Below are 20,588 nucleotides of genomic sequence, written 5' to 3' on the forward strand. Positions count from 1 at the left end.
ACGACTGACCTTGGGGACGGGACTTAATCGCCTCATGCCTCAGTTTCCCCACCATTCGTGTATTCAGCAAACATCTGGCCCCCGTGCTGGGCCAGGCTCGGGGCCGCAGGGGCGCAGCAGGCGCGGCCTCCGTCTGTGCCATCCCCAGCTCCCGGAGCAGAAAAGGCCTTCTTCACCCACTCGCTGAAAGCCTCCCCTTCCCACCCGCCCCCTGATGACAGCCCCTGTGTCCTCAGGCCAACACCGAGGGGGTCTGTGATCGAGGGACACATTCTCATGGCCCCTGGTGAGAGAGAGTGGTTCTCCCACCCGTTAACCCACAGGTATTTCTGCTCCAGATTTACAGGCTGGAAATGGAAGAGAACCAGCTGAAGAACGAAATGCAAGACGCGAAGGATCAGAATGAGCTGTTAGAGTTCAGAGTGCTAGAGCTCGAAGTAAGAGACTCTATCTGTTGTAAACTCTCAAACGGAGCAGACATTCTCTTTGAGCCCAAACTGAAATTCATGTAAAGTCCCAGATGTTTTCAAGCATGTGTAAGGGGACGTGTGACACTTGCTTTCTTTTCTTTTTTTTTTAAATCTGTATGTTCAGAATAATTTCACTGCCTTAATATGTTCTGGAGAGAATGCTCACCGAAGTCTTTGGACATGTACCAGAGCTAATATATTTATTGCCTACGGCTTGTTTTTGCACTTAATAAAATAATTTGTTTTTGCAATATTTTGCCTTTTTTATTTGTGTTTCATTTCCATAACTACTTCCTTCTTGCATGCATAGTCACCTGGTATGCATTCTGCAAACCCGGACAGAAGCACTGTTGCAATTAATAACACACCTTTTTAAGTGACCTTGCATGCATGAATCTCACCTTTTGAGAGAGCGGGGTCTGACCTGGCCCGCAGCTGACTCTATAATGTGTTTACTGCTAGTTTGGCCCATTTTCTATTTGCCAAGGTAAACACAAGGTAAGTAAACAGGGTAAAAGAAAGTATTTGCATAGGCGGTTGAGAAAGCTTGTAACGTTCCAACTCCTTGATGCAGTGAATACAGACATGGCAAGCAGTATTGGACTAACACAATTGTTGTTTGTAACTCAAACGGCAACTCAGAATGACTCTTTAGCGTGAAGGGAGATTGGATGTTGTTCACAGGTAGAAATCTTGTCCCAAATCTTCAGTGACTTCCCACATACACGGAGTTGGACCCAGTGTGAGGGGTATTGATGGGACTATTGCTTCCTACTGGAACTTTGCCTCGGGTGTGTTACTGTATTGCCCTGCTACCACTTCATACTCCTTTTTTGTTTGTTTCCATTTAAAAATCATCAACCTGTGAGACATCACCTGAGTTTGTGACTGGTTTTCTCTAAGCATCTGTGGTGACACGGCTCTGCTGTCCCTCCGCTGAAGCCTTTGCATGTCCAGAACCCTCAGTAAAAGCGAGCTCCTTGGCAATGTTGGTGTTTCTCTGATTTTGTTTTCTCCTCCCGGCCTCAGTTAAAATTCTGCTTGCACTGGAACTTCCCATCTTGTTCTTTGTTGTGCTGACATGGACCGTGGCCTGAATATCTCAGAACCAAGTGTTGCCGTGCAACTCAGCTCTTGCTTGAACCTGAACTGAGTCCTTCCTTCATTCATGCAGCAGAAGTAGAAGTTAGGAAAGGTCATGGTTAATACTACTGCCACTGTTAGAAAACCTTTCACGTCTCTTTGTGTCTTTCTCATGAGAATTCCATAAGCATCGGTCGCTTTACTAGAACTTTCTTTGAGTGTCTCCACCATCCTTTGGAGCCATTGGAAACCAGTCTTTTGCCTTTTGTTCATATAAAACATGAGCTTTCTTTTGTCACCTTTTCTGTGGAGACCCCATTTAAGTAAGCATTACAGGTAGGAAAGGCATCTGTAGCACGGAACCATTGTGAATTGTGGTGTTCTTGTCTAATAAGGTTTTCTATCTAAACCGATTCAAACCAGGTTAGGCAGATTGGGGCTTGGTGGAAATTAATTGAATTAATGGCCCCACCCTTCCTCTCTCCTTTAGAGCATCTGCTTAAGACCTGCCATCTGGTGCTCATCTTGGCTACATTTCTTAGTTGAATGGGTAAAGAAGCCCATTGGTTCTGTAGCTAGGTTCTGCAGGCATGGTCCAAGGCAAGCTTACTTACCATAATTTTGAGAAAATAAAAGCAGTTTGATTTCAAGGTATCATTTGGAAAAGATCTTCTCTGCTGGCTGACCTGTCCATTGCTCAGGGTTTAAAGGCAGCTCTGTGTAGAAAACACATTTGAGACCAGAGTACTATTCTGCTGCTGTATTTTATTTCTGTAAGTAATTGGGCTTCTCCTGTCCTTTTTAAAAACTTGTCACTTTACACATGATTAATGTACTGCTTCTGGGAAAATGCTTGCTCTCCCTCCTGAGTAGTTGAGATTTGACTATTAATCTAAGGCAGAGGTAGAATGATCATTGCAGTGTTAGTGCGGTTCAAAAACAAATTGTGAACAAAGTCAGCAGATTATATTGAAAAAGATGTGAAGCCAGGGTCAGGGTCCTGGCCCTGCCACTCACTCATGTGGGACCTCGGGGGTCTCTGCCTCCCCAGCCTCCTTCTCTTTGTCCACAAAACGGAGGCAGTCATGGCTGCCTCATGGGGTTGTGTGAGGATGAAATGAGATAACGATGATTTCTGTTGAAATTTCACGCGCTTGTTCTTCCCGAGTATTTCATGATGATAGTGTGACTTCCTGAGCTTCCATCAGCAGGTTAACTCAGGACACTCTGCTAACCACTTCTTCCCAGCTGATTAGATTAAGAAGTAACCCCGTGTCCACAGGAGATCCACTGTGGTGCAGACAGGACACAGTCTCCATCAAGACTGTAGCCTGAATGCGTGCTTTCTAGTAACACCTTTGCCAACTGGAATTCGTTGGTTTTTGCTGAGTAACGTGGGAAAATGGCAAGTGGTAAATAATCCAATAAAGTTCTGTTTTTAAACCAAATCTTTTCCCCAGGAGAGAGAGCGGAGGTCGCCAGCATTTAACCTCCAAATCAGCACCTTCCCCGAGAACAACAGCAGCGCCCTCCAGCTGTTCTGTCACCAGGAAGGAGTTAAGGTAGCGTGCCTGGGGGGTGCCCCCGCTCTACTACGGCCACAGCCTGCTCAAACGCTAGGCTCAGCTGGAAAGGGGATCGTGTGCCGGTGCCAGGGGTAGAAATGATTTTAACAAGATACCCCCGTCCCTCCACTATATTTTGAAAGTCAGAGTTCATTATTCCAGTGGGTCACCAAAGGTTACTCTACCTGTACTCATGTTAAAAGAGCAGAGCCTTGGGATGCAGCCTTGAAGGTAACAGCTTGGCTACTTCCCAGCTCTGGCCTGTAACCTCTCTGACCCTCAGTCTCTTCATCTAGGAGAGCTGAGTGGCAACACCCACACCGTGAAGTGGGTGTGACAGTTAAATTAGATAGTGAACATGAAGGGCTCAGTGCAGTGCCCAGAGTGTGCTGAGTATTCTAGAGACAGTAGCTGTGGTCGTTCTAGCAGCTCAGTGTTTGCCGTGACCCTGGAGTCCCGCTAGGCCCGCGGGCACAGAGGGGTCCTTCTGACCCACAGGATTCCGTGAGCCTTTCTAGAAAGCGGTGTTTGTGCTGGCGTAAAACTCAGCCAATACGCAGCAGTTACCAGTCCTCCCTCCCTCCCTGAAGGAACTGCTAAGAGTAACTCTCTGCCCGGCCTTAGGCTCTAAGAGACGAGAAAGGGAGAGGTGTCTTATCGAGGACTGAGGGCTGAGGCCCTAGATTGGTGTGCATGGTCTTTGTAGCTCACACAAAATGAACGTTGGACATCTTTTCCAGGATGTGAATATTTCTGAACTTATGAAGAAATTAGATATCCTTGGCGATAATGGGGTAACTATGAGCGATCGGTTTCCGGTTTCGTGTTCTTGTTTTGATTCGGGTGTACTCTGTGTGGCTTTTGTTTCGTTTCGTTTTAATTTCTTCCTAATTTAAGAGATCTACTAAGTACAATGTAAGGCTTTTGTATGGCCACATTCCTGCGTGGGTGGCTGGGTCCACATCCATCAGAAGTGGGGTTCTGAAGTTAGATCGTCCTGATAGCCCGTGAGTGATAAGGGGGGAGAAAGCCTAAAAATGAATGTCCAGGAAGAAAGTGGAATCAGTCGAGGTTTCTGAAATCAGAAAGTGAGACTTCTGCCTTCTCAAAAGATCAGCTTGAGCGAGGCCCTATTTCTAAAAGGCTCAGTGCCACTACATGAGACATTCCCACCCCGAGGGCCAGTCCTCAGATATGTCACATCTGGTCCCGTCAGTGAGTGGGGCTGACCCTGGGGAGGCCGCTGTCAGCGTTGTGTAGGGCTGACTGTCTGCACGTGATGTGAGATCAGTGTAAAATGCCCTTGCCCATTTTTGTGTTTTAGAATTTGAGAAATGAAGAACAGGTTGCAATAATCCAGGCTGGAACTGTGCTTGCCCTGTGTGAAAAGGTAGAGCCCAGCGGCATTTCTGTCCATACACCGTGTCTGAGCTTCCCGGCACCATACAAGAAACTGTACATTGGCGTCTCGCTTTGTTCTGGAAGCATGGTTCTGGTCTGTCTGTGTCTGCATGCGCACGTGCATGCTTTTTTGTTTTCTGATTAACGTCACTCATACTTACGGTAGAAAACTTAGAGACCGTGAAAGGAAATCAAAACCCCCTTCAAGGAAACCATCTGCGACAGTTGGGCTATTTCCTTCCAGTTTTTTCCCACGCCCTTTTAAAAAACTTGGTCAGGATCATACTTGAGTTTTTAATCCTGCTTCATAAGCTTCCACCATGAGAATGAACGGCCCTGCATCATTCCACCTATAGCCACACGCTCGGTGCTGATTCTTTCGCTGTTAAGATATTGAGGGCGTTTCTGCTCTTTTTTCTATTTACCATCATGCAGCGATGAGCGTCTTTACCCATAAGTTTCTATCTACATATTAAAACACTTCTACAGGATAGAGTCTAGAAGTGGAATCACTGGGCTGATGGGTAAGAGAGTTTTTAAGAGCTTTCATGCTGTCAAACGTTTTCCAGAAAAGTGGTACCAATTCCCCTCTACCTGAGTGTTACCGCTGCCGGTTTCTTGTTCAACAAGGCATATATCACCACTAAGAACTCTGCTGATAGGATAGGCAGAAATTATATGATGTCATTATTTTAATTTTCATTTATTTGAGTGCTAGTGATAATGGATTTTTGTGTATTATCCATTTTCTTCTTTCTTGTGAATCGTAATTACATTCCATTGCCCTTCTTTGTTACTTATTCATTCATACATTAATTCAATCATGCATTCATCTATTCACTTACTTAATACGTATTTGGTCATAACTATGGTTTTTCTTACTGACTTATCTATGTGCTTTACATACTAAATATAATAACTTACTGCCGTATTTATTAAAAATATATCCTGGTTTGCCTTTTCCATTAATTTAGGGTGTTTTAGGCATATCCAACTTGTTAATGTAGTCTGGTCTATAGATCTTTTTCTTTGAAAGCACATGAGTTTAACTTTAAAGTGCTACTTATATCTTGATGAAGTCTTCATGATCTTAATCAGGATTCCTTCCAGAATCTTTGGAAGGGCATTTAAAATATAGTTTTCTTCCCTGAGCACCTGTCCATCCTTCCCCGAGTACAGGGCACTAGACGTTGGTAACAGACTTATGGCAGACCCTTGCTGAGGTCACACAGGTGGTTAAGTGGCGATGCCCACATCACTGCTACTGTCACCTGGCTGAGTCTGTGTCCTCAGGTGGGTCGGGAGATGAGGATGACTCATACCTGGCTGGCTGGTGGCCCCTCAGATACAGGTGATGGTAAGTGTGCATTAGTAAACATCCCTCTCACCAGGAGAGCCAAATGCGACAGCGTAGCCTCCAGGGGGTCACGCAGAGAGCCCAGCAGACACTTCCAGTTTATTCCTCGTTCACGCCAACGTTCACTGAGAACAAGCCTCCCAGCGCCCAGCGCCCAGCGCGCCCGGAGGACGTGGCGATGCCAGACCCAGGCCTCCTTCCTTATCCCCCAGAGGCCCCTCCTGGGCTGGCTCTTAGCCCCCCGCAACCCGCCAACTGCAGGGGCTGCTGCAGGCCAGCGCCTTCCTCCCTCTGAGCCGCGAGCCTTGCAGAGCTAGTGTCAGGACTCCAGGACACGGCACTTCTAAACGGGACCGAGCCTCGCTGCCGAGCACCTGGGGCAAGGCTGGGGACTGAGAGGTGTTTGAGCGATGGTTGTGGTCAGTGAGCAAAGAGCAGCGACTGCCAGGGACTCGGGGTGGGGCTGGGGCAGTGGTCCTGGGGAGGGGGCTCTCCCTCTCTCCTGCCCCCAGAGACTCCTGGAGGGGGGCAGACTGTCGGGAATCCCCAGCCCTCTGCCAGTTACCGAGTTCTCCCGCCCCGGGCCCTTCCCGACACTCTCCTCCCCACACCAGGTTCCAGACCCACGGCCTTGGCCCCAGCTCAGGCTTTCAGGGCTCCTCTTCTTCTCCACAACTGTGCAAGGTTAGCAGCACGGGTCCCTGGACACAGAGGACACGGGGCCTGCCTGGCATGCGGCTGCTGTCTGCTTTCACCCTGTCGCCCACCCCGTGCCCACCTGTACCAGCCCCTGCCGGCTGCTGCCTGTCTGCCAATGACCACAGAGCCCTGCCAAGCTGGCTGGCTGGCGCTACGCTCTGCTGCCCTGGCCTGCCAGCTCCTCCCGAAATCCCACAAGGGTGGTGGCAGGAGAGGCAGTGCCCGGCGCTGGCCTTTAGAGGCCCGACTCTGGACCAGGTGAGAGGGGCCCAGTTCCCCATTTGGGACAGTCTGTGGGGACTGGACTTAGACTGGTGTTGCCTCATATCCTCAGGGACACTAGCTCTGCCGCATGTCTGTGATGGAAGGCCCAGTGTTCGGGAGGCGCTGTGTCTCCCCCGTGGAGAGAACTCAGTGCTGAGTGCACCCCCGGAAGAAAAGTGGGTCAACGGGACTCCCCTGGGAGCACCTACAGGACAGCCAGGGTGTCCGACTGTCCGGTTTCCCCAGGATGCATGGGACTTTCAGTGCCGAAACGGGGACAGTTCCAGGCAAACGGGGGCGAGTTGGTCACCCCGGGGCTGATGGGTGCGAAGAAAATCTCGCAGTGGGGCTCAGAGGCCCCTGCGACGTCCTCAGTCAACCCCCCTCAACCAAGTTATACCTCATTTAAAAAATTGCGATTCAGTACTGGTATCTGACTGGCGGTACTGAGGTCCACTTCCATTTTCTACTTAGGAGCACAAGGCTCCTTTCAAGACTCCTTTGAGTCACGAAGTGCGACTCAAACTAGTTCGCATGTCCCTTGGCATTCTTGCTGCAAATGGCATCTTGCCCTGGGCGCTTGCCCTCCTCCCATCACCACCTGGGGAAGCCCTGCTCTGTCTGGAAGGTTCAGAGAAACACATGCCGGCCCATCTCAGCGCCCTCCAGACCCGCCTCTGGTTAGCGGAGTCCAAGATTGGGGACGTCGCCTTGCTGCCTCAACCCAAACACACAGCACACATGCTGAGCAGAGAACATGGGGCGTCAGGGGGACTTACAAGTGATCACAAGTCATGCCTCTGCTCCCTCGAGTTCAAGATCAATCAGAAAGATGGAAGTTTTCAAAAATCCACGCTCTCACTGGTAACAACAGATGAGAAGAGGCAGCTTAGGCCACAGGCAAGCTTTCTAATAGTTGGCCCAGCGTCAAGGCCTTAGGACCCTTCTCTGAAGGGAGGGTTGAGGGTTAGAGGGAAGAGGTTCCCCATTCCCCAGCTCTGAGATCAGGGTCCTGCACCTGTGGGCAAAGTGCCGGTTGGGGCGGAGGTGCACCAGCCACACCTCCCACGAGAGTCCTCTTCCCGTGCCCTGTGGGCTGACTCACTTCTCCCTGAGGGTTTGGGGGCAGGCAGGCACCCTGTCTCCACTCCCCAGGTTCTCACCCCAGAGCGAGGCCCCATAGACATCTGGCCGGACTCCGATAAGAAATCCATGCCCTCACACGCCCAGGAGGCCCAGGGCCAGCATTTTCTGTTCTCACTTTACTCTCCCAGTGGCTGAAGAGGACCTGTCAAGTTTTTTCTTTATGTGCATAATAGGCCTGTCAAATCTTTGTTTTTTAACAATGAGAAAAAACTGGACATTTTGTTCTACAAAACCTAAGAGCAGCTTGTAGTGATTCAAAACTGGAATTTTTTTTCCATTTTATTTTATTCATTTTATGACTGCTTGCATTAGGATAGTAAAAAACGAAATATTTTTCATTCCTTGTCAAAAATATGCTTACCTGTTTCTAAGACATTGCACACCGGCTCAGCACCGTCTAAAGCAATGCTGCATTGGGTGCCTGCTTCTGCGGCTGGCTCTGGGGCTGCTCTTGGGGGCCATGCTAACATGGACTTTAGCGGGGAGGCTCTGTGGGCGGAGCTTTATCTAGGCGTGTTCGTTCCCACTATGGAGCCAGAACACACCCCACAGACCTCCAGACCCCTGCATCCTCCTTCCCTAAGCAAACGTCTATTAGGTGCTTGCCTCACGCCAGGCCCTGTGCAGGGTAAGGAAATTTAACAGAACACATCCCATGTCGTGGGAAAAGGGAAACAGCAATCTGTCAGGTGAGTGCTGTGACAGGGGATCCATGGAGGGCACCAGGCCCCACAGACTCAGGAAGCCGGGCAGGCTTCCTGGAGGAGGCGACAGCTAACTCAGGTCCAGAGGCTGAGTAGGTAAAAAGGCCTGGGGCTGAAGCTGGGGATGGGAGAGGTGGTGATGTTCCAGGCAGAGAGAGCAGCATGTGCAAAGGCCCTGAGGTGAGGGAAGGCATGGCTGGTCCCCCAGCCATTGTCAGGAGCGATGGGATCTCCTTGGGGAGGCTTTCAGTGGGAGCAGGGAAGGTCCATGAGAGATGCTAAGTGTTTGGAGAGAACACGCTGGCTGGTAGGCAGAAGGGGATTTGGGGTCCGACGTGAGCCTGAGGGCTGAGAGGGGGCCTGCGCTGGGTGGTGGTTGTGGAGTGTGGTGGGTGGGGTTTTGAAACGGGAGGGGGTAGAACCAACGTTTGGGAAGTGAAGGGGGAGGAGCCGTGGCTGCTCCCAGTTCCCCAGTCAAGGTGAGCTGGGGCTCTTCCCGTTCGAGGGAAGCCCTTTCTCAGGGAGCTTGAGGCATCGGGGTGTGGGGGGCAGATCTGGGCTGGAGGGGGACGTTTCAGAGAGGGAGAGAGCATAGGGGAGGGTGGAACCCCCAGGGGAGTGCTGAGGAGAGGGGATGGGCAAGGGTGGGGCCTTTGAAAAGGGCGCCAAGAGTCCAGGACGGGCAGCCGCAGCCAGAGGAGGAGGAGGAAGCGTCTGGGCCGTCGGGAAGGGGCGCGTCCACAGCTGGGCAGCAGGCAGGCCCACGGCAGGGAGGTCGTCCGATGGCTTTAGCAGCGAGGAGGTTGAATATACACATTTATACATGTTGTCAAACTGACACCCCTAAAACCTAAAACGTCCCCACAGGGCATTAGCCAGGTGTGTGGACCTCCCACCGTGTCTCAGGTGGGCTCCTCGAAAGAGGCACCTTTCAGGTGCCTACACCTGAGGAACAGCGGCTCGCCTCCTGCTCACCCCCTCCCAGACCTGAGAACAGGCAGACGGACCCCCATCACCAGCCCATGGCAGGTGCCCCCGCCCATGCTCTCAGGCCCTCACACCCTGCACGGCCAGACCCCCTTTCACGCCTGCACCCCGTGGTGCCCCCAGCTGCTCAGACACGCCCCAGTGGCTGCAGGGGTGCAGTCCCGCAGGCTGGGTTCGAAATCCCCACTTCTCACCTGTGTGACCTTGGACAAGTGACTTAACTCAGCTGCCATGTCTTCACCTGCTAAATGGGGAGATGCTGCCTTCTCCATGGGGTGGTCATGAGGGGGCCGGACGAGGTCCCAGGCGTGAAGCCGCCAGCACAGCGCTCGGCAGGGTAGAACCCAGGGAGGCTCGCCCGCCTGGCTGCGGGGATCACAGGGCACACACTCGCAGCCTTCCACATGTATCCACCACGCACACCCACAACCTCCCCCACTTACAGGCTTGCCTGGGCTCACACCCCACACCTACCTGCATGCACGTACGCACGTGTGTGTACCCACGATCCCTGTGCTAACATCTGTCGAAGCTGAAACATCGGGATGGACTTGGAAATTCCATTTCGAGGACCACCTTGGGACATGATGGGGACCCTCTCCGGGCCAGGAGCCTCCTCTTGGAGGACGGCCCCCAGGGAGCTCTTGTTCTCACTAGCTGCGCGCTCTGTCCCTGCTGTTTTCCAGTGGCTGAAGCAAATAGAGGGAACGGAGGCGGCCCTGACCCAGAAGATGCTAGACTTGGAGAAAGAGAAGGTAAGAGATGCAACCCCCTAGGAGGAAGGGGGGTTGACAGCTCAGAGAATTCGCTTCCCAGGAAGGCTTGGCGTGTGTTTCGTATTGATTTGCAATGCATTGCTAAATTTTGCTTTTGCTCTCGTGGCTGTTCTGTGTAAGTATCATCCGTTCACTCAGTTATTCACTTGATACATATTTTTGGAGCCTCTGCTATCCTGGACACTATGTCAGGATTAGGGGTTCAGTAATGAATAGCGGGGTCCCTGCCTTGTCTAGCCTGCAAGCCCTTGGGGGTGTATGCGCGGGAGCTGGCAGCGGCAGCGTCGTGTGGGAACATTAGGGGAGGCACTTTGGTGGTAGGGGGGCACATGGACCAGGGGCTCAGGCACACCAAGGTGGAGCTCCAGGCTTCACTTGCCCCTTCTTGGCCATGAGTTTGGGAGAGACACACTGGACTTTGCTTCCTCATTGCTAATGGGGTTTCCTATCTCCGCCTCGCTGGGCCATAGGGATGAGAGATACTGGACACATGGCCCGTTTTCACGGTGTGCTTGGCACACGCGGTACCTGATAAACAGTGATGCCAGCTCTTCACCAGGTGCCGTGAGTGTACAGCGGGATCCATCTTCCCCAGCCTGGGGATGTCAGAGAAGACTTCCCAGAAGAGAGGGTTCTTGAGCCTTCAAAGACCAAATCGAGTTTTCTAAGTAGAAATGAGAGGGGAAGGACCAAGGAAGAGCCTAAGGCCTGGAAGCAGCGTGTTGGTTGGGAAGAGCCCTGGGCTGAATCACCAGGCCTGGGTGTCTAGTCCCACCTCTGTCACCAGTGAACTGTGGCATCTAGGGCAAGGCACTGGTCCTCTCTGGCCCTCTGTTTCCTCCTCTATAAAATCAAGTGGCTGCAACTGCTGAGCTCTAAACCTGAAACCCTCCGATCAGTAATAAAAAAGAGATTTGGGTTTCGGAGAGATCACGCTTTCAGGGACTGAGTGACCAGAGAGTGGGGAGGATGCGTGCAGCAGTGAGAGTAATCAGGAGGTGGGTGATGCCACTGGTGTGGGGAGGAAGAGCCACATCTGAGAACCAGCCGCATCCAGGGTCCACCGGGATGTGACAGGAGGAATCGAGAAGGATTCCTGTAGCCCGGGGCGTGGGAACCAGGTCAGACACCTGAGAGGAAGGAAGCTGGGAGGAGTTGGGACAGGCTTGATCAAGGCTCCTGGGCCAGCGAGGCTCCTGCTGGGGATTCACGCAGGAGCAAGCAGGGCAGACCTGACATCCCTTCTCACCCAAGCACCTGGCAGGTCCCCAACTCGGTGGGACCGTCACTGTCCATCAAATGTGAGAAGGTTGGCTCTGAAGAGCTGCCCGGTGATGGGTTCTCACACTGACCTTGACCTTGGGCACCTGCTCTTTTTCAGGACCTATTCAGCAGGCAGAAGGGCTACCTGGAGGAGGAGCTAGACTACCGGAAGCAAGCCCTCGACCAGGCTTACCTGGTAGGACTGGAAGTGGGTTGCATGTTCTGATTCTTTAGACTCAGCGTTACAGGCTGCTCTTCCTTTTGGGGCTGACGGCACATTTGGGGTCCTTGAAATGCCGCGTGGCGCGATACCGATGCCATCTCCACATTTCGACTGGTTTCAACCCGAATGACCATACAGATAAATTGTCACTTTTTCCAAATCAGTCATGATTTTTCAAAAGCATTTAGTTAGCTTGGTGGTTTCTTTGGGCATACTTATTCAGTTCTAGTAATCATTGGAGATGAAGGAAAAGAAACTTTCTGCTTATTAATATTTCTTATTAATATTTATTTATGCTTAAAGCCCAGAGTAAGTTTTCCCGTAAATAGCAAAAAGAGACAGTCACAGAGGAACAAAGGTAAAGCCATGAGTGGAGGGTGGGTGACGATCAGAACAAGAATTACTTGTTGTGAGGTCCTGTGCAGCATTGCGCCTGGGTCACAGAACTGGTTCTGGACTTACTGGTGATGAACATGAGGTGGGACCATGCTCAGGTTCATAAGGCTTTGAGGGGGCATTTCCAGGATGTCTCCACAGCAGAGCGCACTTGGAGTTCAACACCGCTCTTGCAGGAAGAAGCAGTGAGTATATAGCGTCTGGAGCAAGGCTTTGCTCAGGTCATTTGTAGCTAAAATCATTTTACAAAGTGGGTTTGTACCTAAGCAATGCAGAATCAATAACTAAAAGTCCCCGTCTCCATGAAGACAGAGAGTAGGACGCTGGGCTTAGCACAGGTGGGAGATTCTGGACTTGAAGGCTGGTCCACCTCACTGCGACCCTCGAGCCTTTGTATCCAGGCTCTGAGGCTTGAATCCCCAGGGCAGGGGGCAGCAGATGGAGAAGGTCAGGACGGTTTGAGCCTCACCAAGAAGTGGCATTTCCCCATTCGGTTCTTACTTCTGGGCACGTGCTGTTAAGGGCAATTTAGAAATGAAAACGTACTCATCCTTTTCTTCCCTCTTTCACTTTTTTGGGTTTTCCTTGATTCTGTCTATTCTCCGTCCTTTTGCAAGTGCCCTTTGCCGCTGCACTATACACCACCTCTGTCCTTCCCTGGCCTTCCCCAGAAAGTTCTGAGGAATATGATTTCAGGAGATAACGTAGAAACGCATGGCCCCCAAAGGAGGGAGAGGCTGCCGGAGAGTAAGTTTGGAAAACTCTGAGGACTTCTTGGGTCCTAAAGGATGGGCTGAGACTTCAAGAGGAACAGAGCAAGCCATGTCCAAGTTCAGTGGTTCTTGGGGCCCTCTTTCAAGGGACATCTTGCAAGACGGGTGTTTCCCAACGCACTTTGGAAAACTTGGTGTCCGCCTTTGGCTCTCTAAGTGCCATGTGCAGAAAGGCCCTTGGGGACCCTGAGTCCAGGTTCCACAGAGGAGGCCCCTGGGCGTGCTGATCCTGCCACTGGGTAGAAATGACATTCTTACCCAAAGGATATTCCAAAGCCTCAAGTGGGCTTTCAGGCACATGACGAGATTGGAGCTGTGATCAGCGCTCGGCTGATCTGAACGGTCAGGGAAGAAAAGTCCCCAGAGGGTGGCAGTGCCGTGGCCGCGGGCAGAAGGGAGGACAGCAGGTGCCAAAGTCACACCTGTGTTCCTTTGTCGTTGAGCTGAGTGAGATGGTGCAAGGCCACAGTGGAGCTTCCAGAATTGGATGGTGGGGTCCTGGCTGGAAGCTGGCCACATGCGGGTCTCCTAGGAGCCCAGCTGCTGCAGGGGGAGGGGGCAGCCAGCAGGCATAGGCAAGCTCCGGCTCCACGTGGATCCCTTGGCTGTGTCAGCGGACAGATTCCCACCTTCTAGTTTCCCAGGGGCGACGACTAGGGTCAGGACAGGGGAATTTGCTGCCTGCTGGCTAAGATCGGTCTGATGGGCCTGGAATTCCCTTGCGGGGGAGGTTAGCACAGCCATGCTGAAGCCGGGGAGGCTGCAGGAGCAGGTGGCCACAGGCACAGAGGGCCACCCGTGTGGACCCACTGCTTCAAACCTCCTCCTGCGTCTTCATAGCAATTACCATTAAAATGGGCGATTGGTCTATAGCGTCTTTGGAAGAGAAAGAGCTGTTCCTAGCAAGGGACGTGGGTGGGGATTTAGGATGGCAGAGAAGGAGATACTTCTCTCTTCTGCCCCTAGATATTCCCATGAGGGAAATGTATGTAAGTGTCTCGCCGTGAGGCTGAAAAGAAATAACTTCCTCTCATGATGAAAACTCTGAGCTTTCACAAGGATCTCCTCCCCTGGCTACTAGTCTCTCATGTGCTCTGCTAACCAGGGGTGTCTTGGTTTTCAGGGGGAGGAGAGAGCAATGAGGACACTGTCCCCATTTGCTTGGGGTTGAAATTGCTTTTCTAACTAGGCAGCTGAATGCCAAGTGCGTGCCATTTGGGACACATTTTCCACGCTACTCGAGATAAAAGGCGAGATTTGTTCCCAAGCTGGGGGCAGTAAATTGGAAGACAAAAATAAAGACCAGTTGAGTCAAACCTCTCTTTGAATCACACATCTTAAGGGGCGGTTCTTATTGCCCTAGTCCCCTCCTGTACAGAGCACGGTGTCTTGATTGAACAGAGTTAAGAAGTGTTCTCAAAACCGTGTGCACAGGGCTGAAAGGGGCTCCCTCGCCCCCATGCCCACCCCCGAGGCCGCTGGCCGCTCTGCTCGGCCCCTGCATGCCTCCCCTCCCTGCCCAAGATCCCCCAGCTGGGCCTCGCTCGGCTGCAGTGTCCTAGGGGTTCCCGTCCACCCACCTGTGACCTCCCACTGTCTGTGTGATTTGGGCCGCTCAGAAAATCCAGGAGCTGGAGGCCACGCTGTACGATGCACTGCAGCAGGAGCCGGGGCGGCGGGCCAGCGAGGCGCTGAGCGAGGGCCAGCGGGAGGACCTGCAGGCCGCCGTGGAGAAGCTGCGCAGGCAGATCCTGCGGCAGAGCCGGGAGTTTGACAGCCAGATCTTGCGGGAGCGCATGGAGCTGCTGCAGCAGGCCCAGCAGGTAGGGGCAGGGGCCCAGCTGGGCGCCACTGGCCACCATTGGCCACCATCCCCGCTCCTCCACCCCTCCTGTCCCCTGTCGGCACACTGACACCTCTGACGGGCACAGTCGATGGAGAGCTAGCAGGAAATCAAGTTTCCGTGAAGCAGGGAGGTCTTCCCGGGGACGCCCTCATAGCCCACAGGTGAATCCTCAGTGATGGGGAGACGCGGGGCTCTCGGGCCCACTATACCGCCAACTGTTTCTAATCACACACTTAAACAACACAGTCCCCGCCCCAGCTAAATGGTAACACAAACCAAAGCAAGGCGTCCCCTCTTCCTCCGGCATTTGTGTTCTGTTTAAACTCAGGTTCTTGTAACCAGGAGGCGCGGGCTGGACGGTTTGCTTTGGGGCTGATCTTGTGATGACGGCTACTTTGAGGACTGGACCTGTAGGCTGTATTAGTTGTTACCTCTGTATTCCTAAACGTGTTTGGGGTCCTGTGCGAACGTCATGTGCTGCCGAGCACACGGGGACCAGCTTCCCGGGACTCGTGAGGGGGACAAAGATGAGGATGCAGCAGTCGCTCTGGCATTCATTGGGCACGCACTGTTTTAGATCCTTTACCTCACGGCACTCCTGCAGGTGGGATGATTATGTCCATTTTCCTGGTGAGAAAACTGAGGCTCAGGAAGGTTTACTCACGTGCCTAAAGGTCACACAGCTCATAAGGAATCCTGTCTGTGAGGAAGGATCTAGATAACCAGTGGGGGTCGGTGTCACAGAAGGAGAGAGACAGAGACAGAGAATTGGAAGAAGGAGCAGGTAGAGAGCTGTGTCCAAAGCAGCAGAAGCCCCCATTAGGACTGAGAAGCCAAGATCCCTGGTGGGTTTGGAAGGGGTGTGGGGGGCACAGCCGACTGCATTCCATTGAGGACTGAAAGGACCGTGATGAAGGGGGAAAGGGTAACTGGAGGTTATGACGGCGAACTCTTCATTCCACACTTGATTTGGGTGAGAGGACTTCGGGCATCCCCCATGACCCTCCACCTGGGCTCCCGCACTGCCCCATCTGTGCCAGTGTGATCTGCTCGCCAGCTCCTGAGTGACCTGGCTCTGATGGGCATAGCTCCTGAGCTGGTATGATGTCTGGCACATGCTAGGAATGCTGGGGACACCAGGAGGGAGAGGATGGAGATGGAGGGGAGAGAAGGGAAAAGCATGGAGGGGGTGTGACAAGGACACTGTCACTGAACCATCTCTGTTATGGTCACATCGCTAATGAAAAGTCCCCTGAGGTGGCCGCACCCCAGCGGGACAGATCCCGAGCATCTAGCGTGACTGAGGCTCTTCAGTCGGTGCACACAGAGTGCTGGGGGTATGGGGAGGTCCCTTCCCAGGGCAAGCTGTGAAGGTCCCGACGGAGGGCCCAGCTGAGCCAGGTTTTGAAGGTAAATAGGAAGAAGCCAGGTGGCCATTGGGGGAGCAGTGTTTCAGGCAGCAGCAGAGCAGGGGTGGTCAGCTGGAGTAGCAGTGGTTTAAAAAACAGACCCTGGGACAAGACAGCCTGGCTTTGAACCCTGTTTTCCCACTTATTGGCTGTGTGGCTTTGGACAAGTGACTTAACCTCTCTGGGTCTCACTTTCCTGAGATGGTAATAATGCCTACTCACTGGGATGCTGTAAGGTTTAAGTGAACTATTACATGGAAAGTGCTCTCAGTAAGTGTAGGCAGCGTTATTATTGCCAAGTGTAGGCTGTGAGTAGGTGTAGCAGGACCAGGACCAGACCAGGCTAAGAGCTGGATGCTGGATTAGCTAATGCCCAGCACTGGGTGTCGTTTGCAGGACTTGCCAACTGAGTGTGAATGAAGGGGTTGATTTCATGTTCAGCAAATCCAGCTCAAAGCAGAGCATTTGTGTATTTGAACCAAAAAGTCATTACCCACCTGAGGATCCAGATCTCACGAAGGTGCTGGTTACAGTCTAAGTCCAGAAAGTGTGATGGAGGGGCCAGTGAGCACACCCTAAACACAAAGGGCAATGCCACATGTGGCCGTGACTCCCTGAAAAGCACCATGTCCCACATACTAAGAGAAAAAGGGACTCAGGTGATTAAAAAAAAAGCAGCAGAAAGCAAGCCATGCTGGCTGTGTGGTCGATTGAGGACTAGTCTCCCTTAAAGAAGAAAATCATTTCAAATACAAGTGTTTTGGAGTGTTTGTGTAAGATCGTATGGGACTAATCACTTCCTTTTCATTTCTCTTGACCTACCTAGTAAATTGCATGTACCTAAGCATGGGGAAAGTTGACTAAGAGCGTGACCCAGGGCTGGGAGCTGCTTTTCCTTTATCTCTGGAACATTTTCAAATCAGTTGAGAATTCTGCTGAGGGTAAATGGTAGATACCCTTCCTCCCACCGAAAATGCCCTCACTCTCATTAATATGCACTGATAGGCGTCTGTCAGCCAATACCAATGACAGATGGTATATCACTCTGAGGCATTAGTGAGGTAGGACATGCAAATCAGTTAGTGAGCGCCTGGTGCCTGGGAGGTGTCTAGTAAAAGGAGGACTCTCTTTATATAATTACAAACGTGGATGTTGACACCCGAGGCCGTGTTGTGTTCTGTCCACCCTGGCTACTCAAAGTGTGGTCCATGGAGCATCTCCTGGGAGCTCTTAGAAATGCAGACTCTCAGTGCCCACCCCAGACCTACTGAATAGGATTCTGTGTCTACAAGATTCCCAGGAGATTTCTGTGCAAGTTAAGTTGTTAAATGCTAGTTAGTCTGAGAGATACATGGCTGTGAGTTAGAGAGGGGTGTAAGTGTCTGTATTAGTTTACTTGGGCTGCCATAACAAAATACTACAGACTGCATGGCTTAAACAACAGAGGTTAGATGTCCAAAATCAAGGCCTGGCTGATTGGGTTGCTGGGGAAGGCTCTTTTCCTGGTTTGCAGACAGCCACCTTCTCTCTGTGACCCCCACATGGCAAGGGGGATGCGGGGGGCAGATTGGGGCAAAGATGAGAGGGAGAGAGATTGTCCTTTTGTTATAAGACCACCAATCCTACCAGATTAGGGTCCCACCTATGACCTTATTAGGGCTTCAACATAAGAATTTAGAGGGGTCACAATTCCGTCCATAGCAGGTTTCCCGTTACATTTTTGGCTTTGTAAGGAAATGAGTTCTCATGCCTTCTTCCCTGACTCAGCTCAGGTGAGCCCCTCCTCCATCACATCATGCCACAGAATCCAGGGGAAAGGTTCCACCTCCTCCCTTCTCTGGGCTCAGCTCGGGAACTGTCAGCAAGGCTACGCCCTCCTGGCCTCCTGTTCTTCCTGGGTGGTTCGGAGCAGCTCTAGCTCCAGGCTTTGTCTTAAGGGTCCTGTGTCACCCTGTAGGCAGAAATGCTTGGCCAAACTCTCCCAGTGTGGCACAGATGTAACCGATGATGCCATGACGTTCACAGATTCTTGCTCCCCCCTCTCCCAGCCCAGCATCACACGTGTAATAGCAGCAGGAAGCAGGAGCCCCAGGCAGCATCTCAGTGCCTTTGCAAAAGATGCTCAGAGTTCAGAGTACATCTGTTTTACTGGGTGTTTCCTTTAAAGGAATGGGCTGGATTTGGTTCATCCAGGTGATGCCAGGGTAGAGAGACTTTCCTTACAACAAGCCCCGTGACAGCGTGATGCTGGGGACAGAGAGACCCTCCTGTCTCGAGCTTTCATTCAACAGCGTATCACTGGGCACCAGTCATGTGCTGGGCACAGGTCTGGCCGCTGGAGATGGAGCAGTGGGCAAAGTTCCTGCTTTCCTGGGGGGTGTCTTTTCATATCTCACTGAAGGGAAACAGGCAACATGCCTGTAGATATCAGAAACGGTGAGACTTGAGGCTAAAATGATGTGAGAGGTGAGCCATTCAGCTATTTGAAGAAAGAACAGCAAGTACAAAGGCCCTGAGGTGGGAACAGGCTTATTATGCTGGAGAAAATGTTTACATTGTTCATCAGCTGTAGTTTTCAAAAGCAGTTCCCACCACATACAGAATTTTTAAAAGAGACCATCAACCCGAAACAATAGTTGTAATGAGCATTGTTAAAACCCCAGTTTGTAGAGTATCACATGACTTGTAAAACTCTTGGCTATCTAAGTGTTTGACCCAGTTTAATTGATGGGAAACAGAGACCCAGGGGCCAAAACAACTTGATTAAGGCCAACCCGCCTTTAGGAAGCAGTGGCCATTCCGCTAGGGGCCAGTTCTGAGTTCACGTCATACTAATTCCCTGAGGTTTACTACTTGTTTTTGGCAAGTGTTTGTCCTGAATTTGATAGTCTCCAGAAATCTGGCATTAAAAAAAAATAATTTTGAAGAAGCCACATTTCCAATGGGAGAAGGGCATTAGGAGCCTGAGAATTTCAAACATGCATCCCAGTGATTTTTTTTCCCTCCAGGAACATAAAAACAGCATTTTAAAGCTTCGAATGGAGAGCTACGATGTGGCATTAGTAGCACAGGGTCTTGGGTCAGACAGGTCTGGATTCAAATCCCCCCGGCCCCACCCAGCGTAACCTGAGACAAGGTACTTCAGCTCTGTGAGCCTCTGGTGGGTGTCCTCATCTGCAGAATGGGGACACTGCCAGCACACATCTCAAGGGTTGAGGTCAATGGAGAATTTCTGTGAAGCATTTGGAAGAGAACCCACCATGAATTAAGCCCTGGACAGATGTCAGCTCCTACCCGCTGCCCTGGGCCTTTCCCACCCAGCCTGGCCTCCACTGTAGGTTCTGTCACTCACAGTAACAAGACCCCTGCTGGAGTCCCCAGCACATGCTGGTCAGGCAAGTGTGGTCCAGGCTGTGCTCCAGGACTGGGAAGAGGGAGAGTGAGATGCCCTTGGCCTTGTAGAGCTCACACCTGGTATAGTGAACACAGAGGCAGGCCCTGGGCAGGGGGTGGCCGTGCCGGGGGTTGGGGGGTGCTGGGAGCCAGGGAGAGACCTGCTGGTGGGGGGGACCTCGACATGTACACCTGAGGGTAGGAAGGAATGGGCCCTGCCCAAAACCCCCCAAGTCTTCCCTTCATTCTTGGAAGAAGATCCCAGGTGTGTGCGCTCTGGCCCTGTGTCACCCCAGCCCTTGTGCCCAGATCCAGCCTTGCATCTGCTGTCTCCCTGCTGGGGACACATTCCTCAAATGTCACCCGAGAGCGGCTGCCCCATGGTCTTGCTTAACCAGCTGCTCCCCTGATTGACTTTTCTTCCTGTCACTTCTCACTACCTGGTCTTTGCTGACTGTCTCCCCACGAGGCTCTGAGGGCCGGGGAGCTGCCGTGTCCCAGTGCCCAGAACAATGCTGAGTGCAAGCACAGCACAGAGGCACAACACAGCACGCACAACACACAGCACACACAACACAACACAGCACACACACACAACACGGCACAGCACACACAATGCACAACACAGTACATATAACACAAGCACACACAACACAACACAGCATACACAACACGGCACAGCACACACAATGCACAACACAATACATGTAACACACAGCACACACAACACAACACAGCATACGCAACACAACACGGCACAGCACACACAATGCACAACACAGTACATATAACACACAACTTACAGCACACACAACACAGCATACGCAACAGGG

General features: G+C 51.8%; 2 protein-coding genes across 5 annotated transcripts in view; both read left to right on the forward strand.

Annotated features, from left to right (window-relative positions):
• The window catches only part of LOC137223536 (janus kinase and microtubule-interacting protein 1), a 100,876-nt gene extending 100,362 nt beyond the window's left edge, over positions 1–514 (forward strand). For all 4 annotated transcript variants that reach the window (XM_067735473.1, XM_067735472.1, XM_067735475.1 and 1 more), the window contains one exon: positions 339–514. In XM_067735473.1, coding sequence (XP_067591574.1) covers positions 339–512 — 174 coding nt within the window. In that variant the 3' untranslated portion in view covers positions 513–514. The remainder of the gene's footprint in view (positions 1–338) is intronic.
• Positions 515–3,019: 2,505 nt separating this feature from the next.
• Positions 3,020–15,053, forward strand: LOC137222985 (janus kinase and microtubule-interacting protein 2-like). The gene is made up of 7 exons (XM_067734616.1): positions 3,020–3,115; positions 3,859–3,912; positions 4,443–4,508; positions 10,363–10,431; positions 11,834–11,911; positions 14,727–14,930; positions 15,039–15,053. The coding sequence occupies exons 2-7, from the start codon at positions 3,880–3,882 to the stop codon at positions 15,051–15,053; spliced, it is 465 nt and encodes a 154-aa protein (XP_067590717.1). The 5' UTR covers positions 3,020–3,115; positions 3,859–3,879.
• The last annotated feature ends 5,535 nt before the right edge of the window (positions 15,054–20,588 follow it).

The sequence above is a fragment of the Pseudorca crassidens genome, chromosome 4, assembly GCF_039906515.1.
Source record: "Pseudorca crassidens isolate mPseCra1 chromosome 4, mPseCra1.hap1, whole genome shotgun sequence".
Lineage (NCBI taxonomy): Eukaryota > Metazoa > Chordata > Mammalia > Artiodactyla > Delphinidae > Pseudorca > Pseudorca crassidens.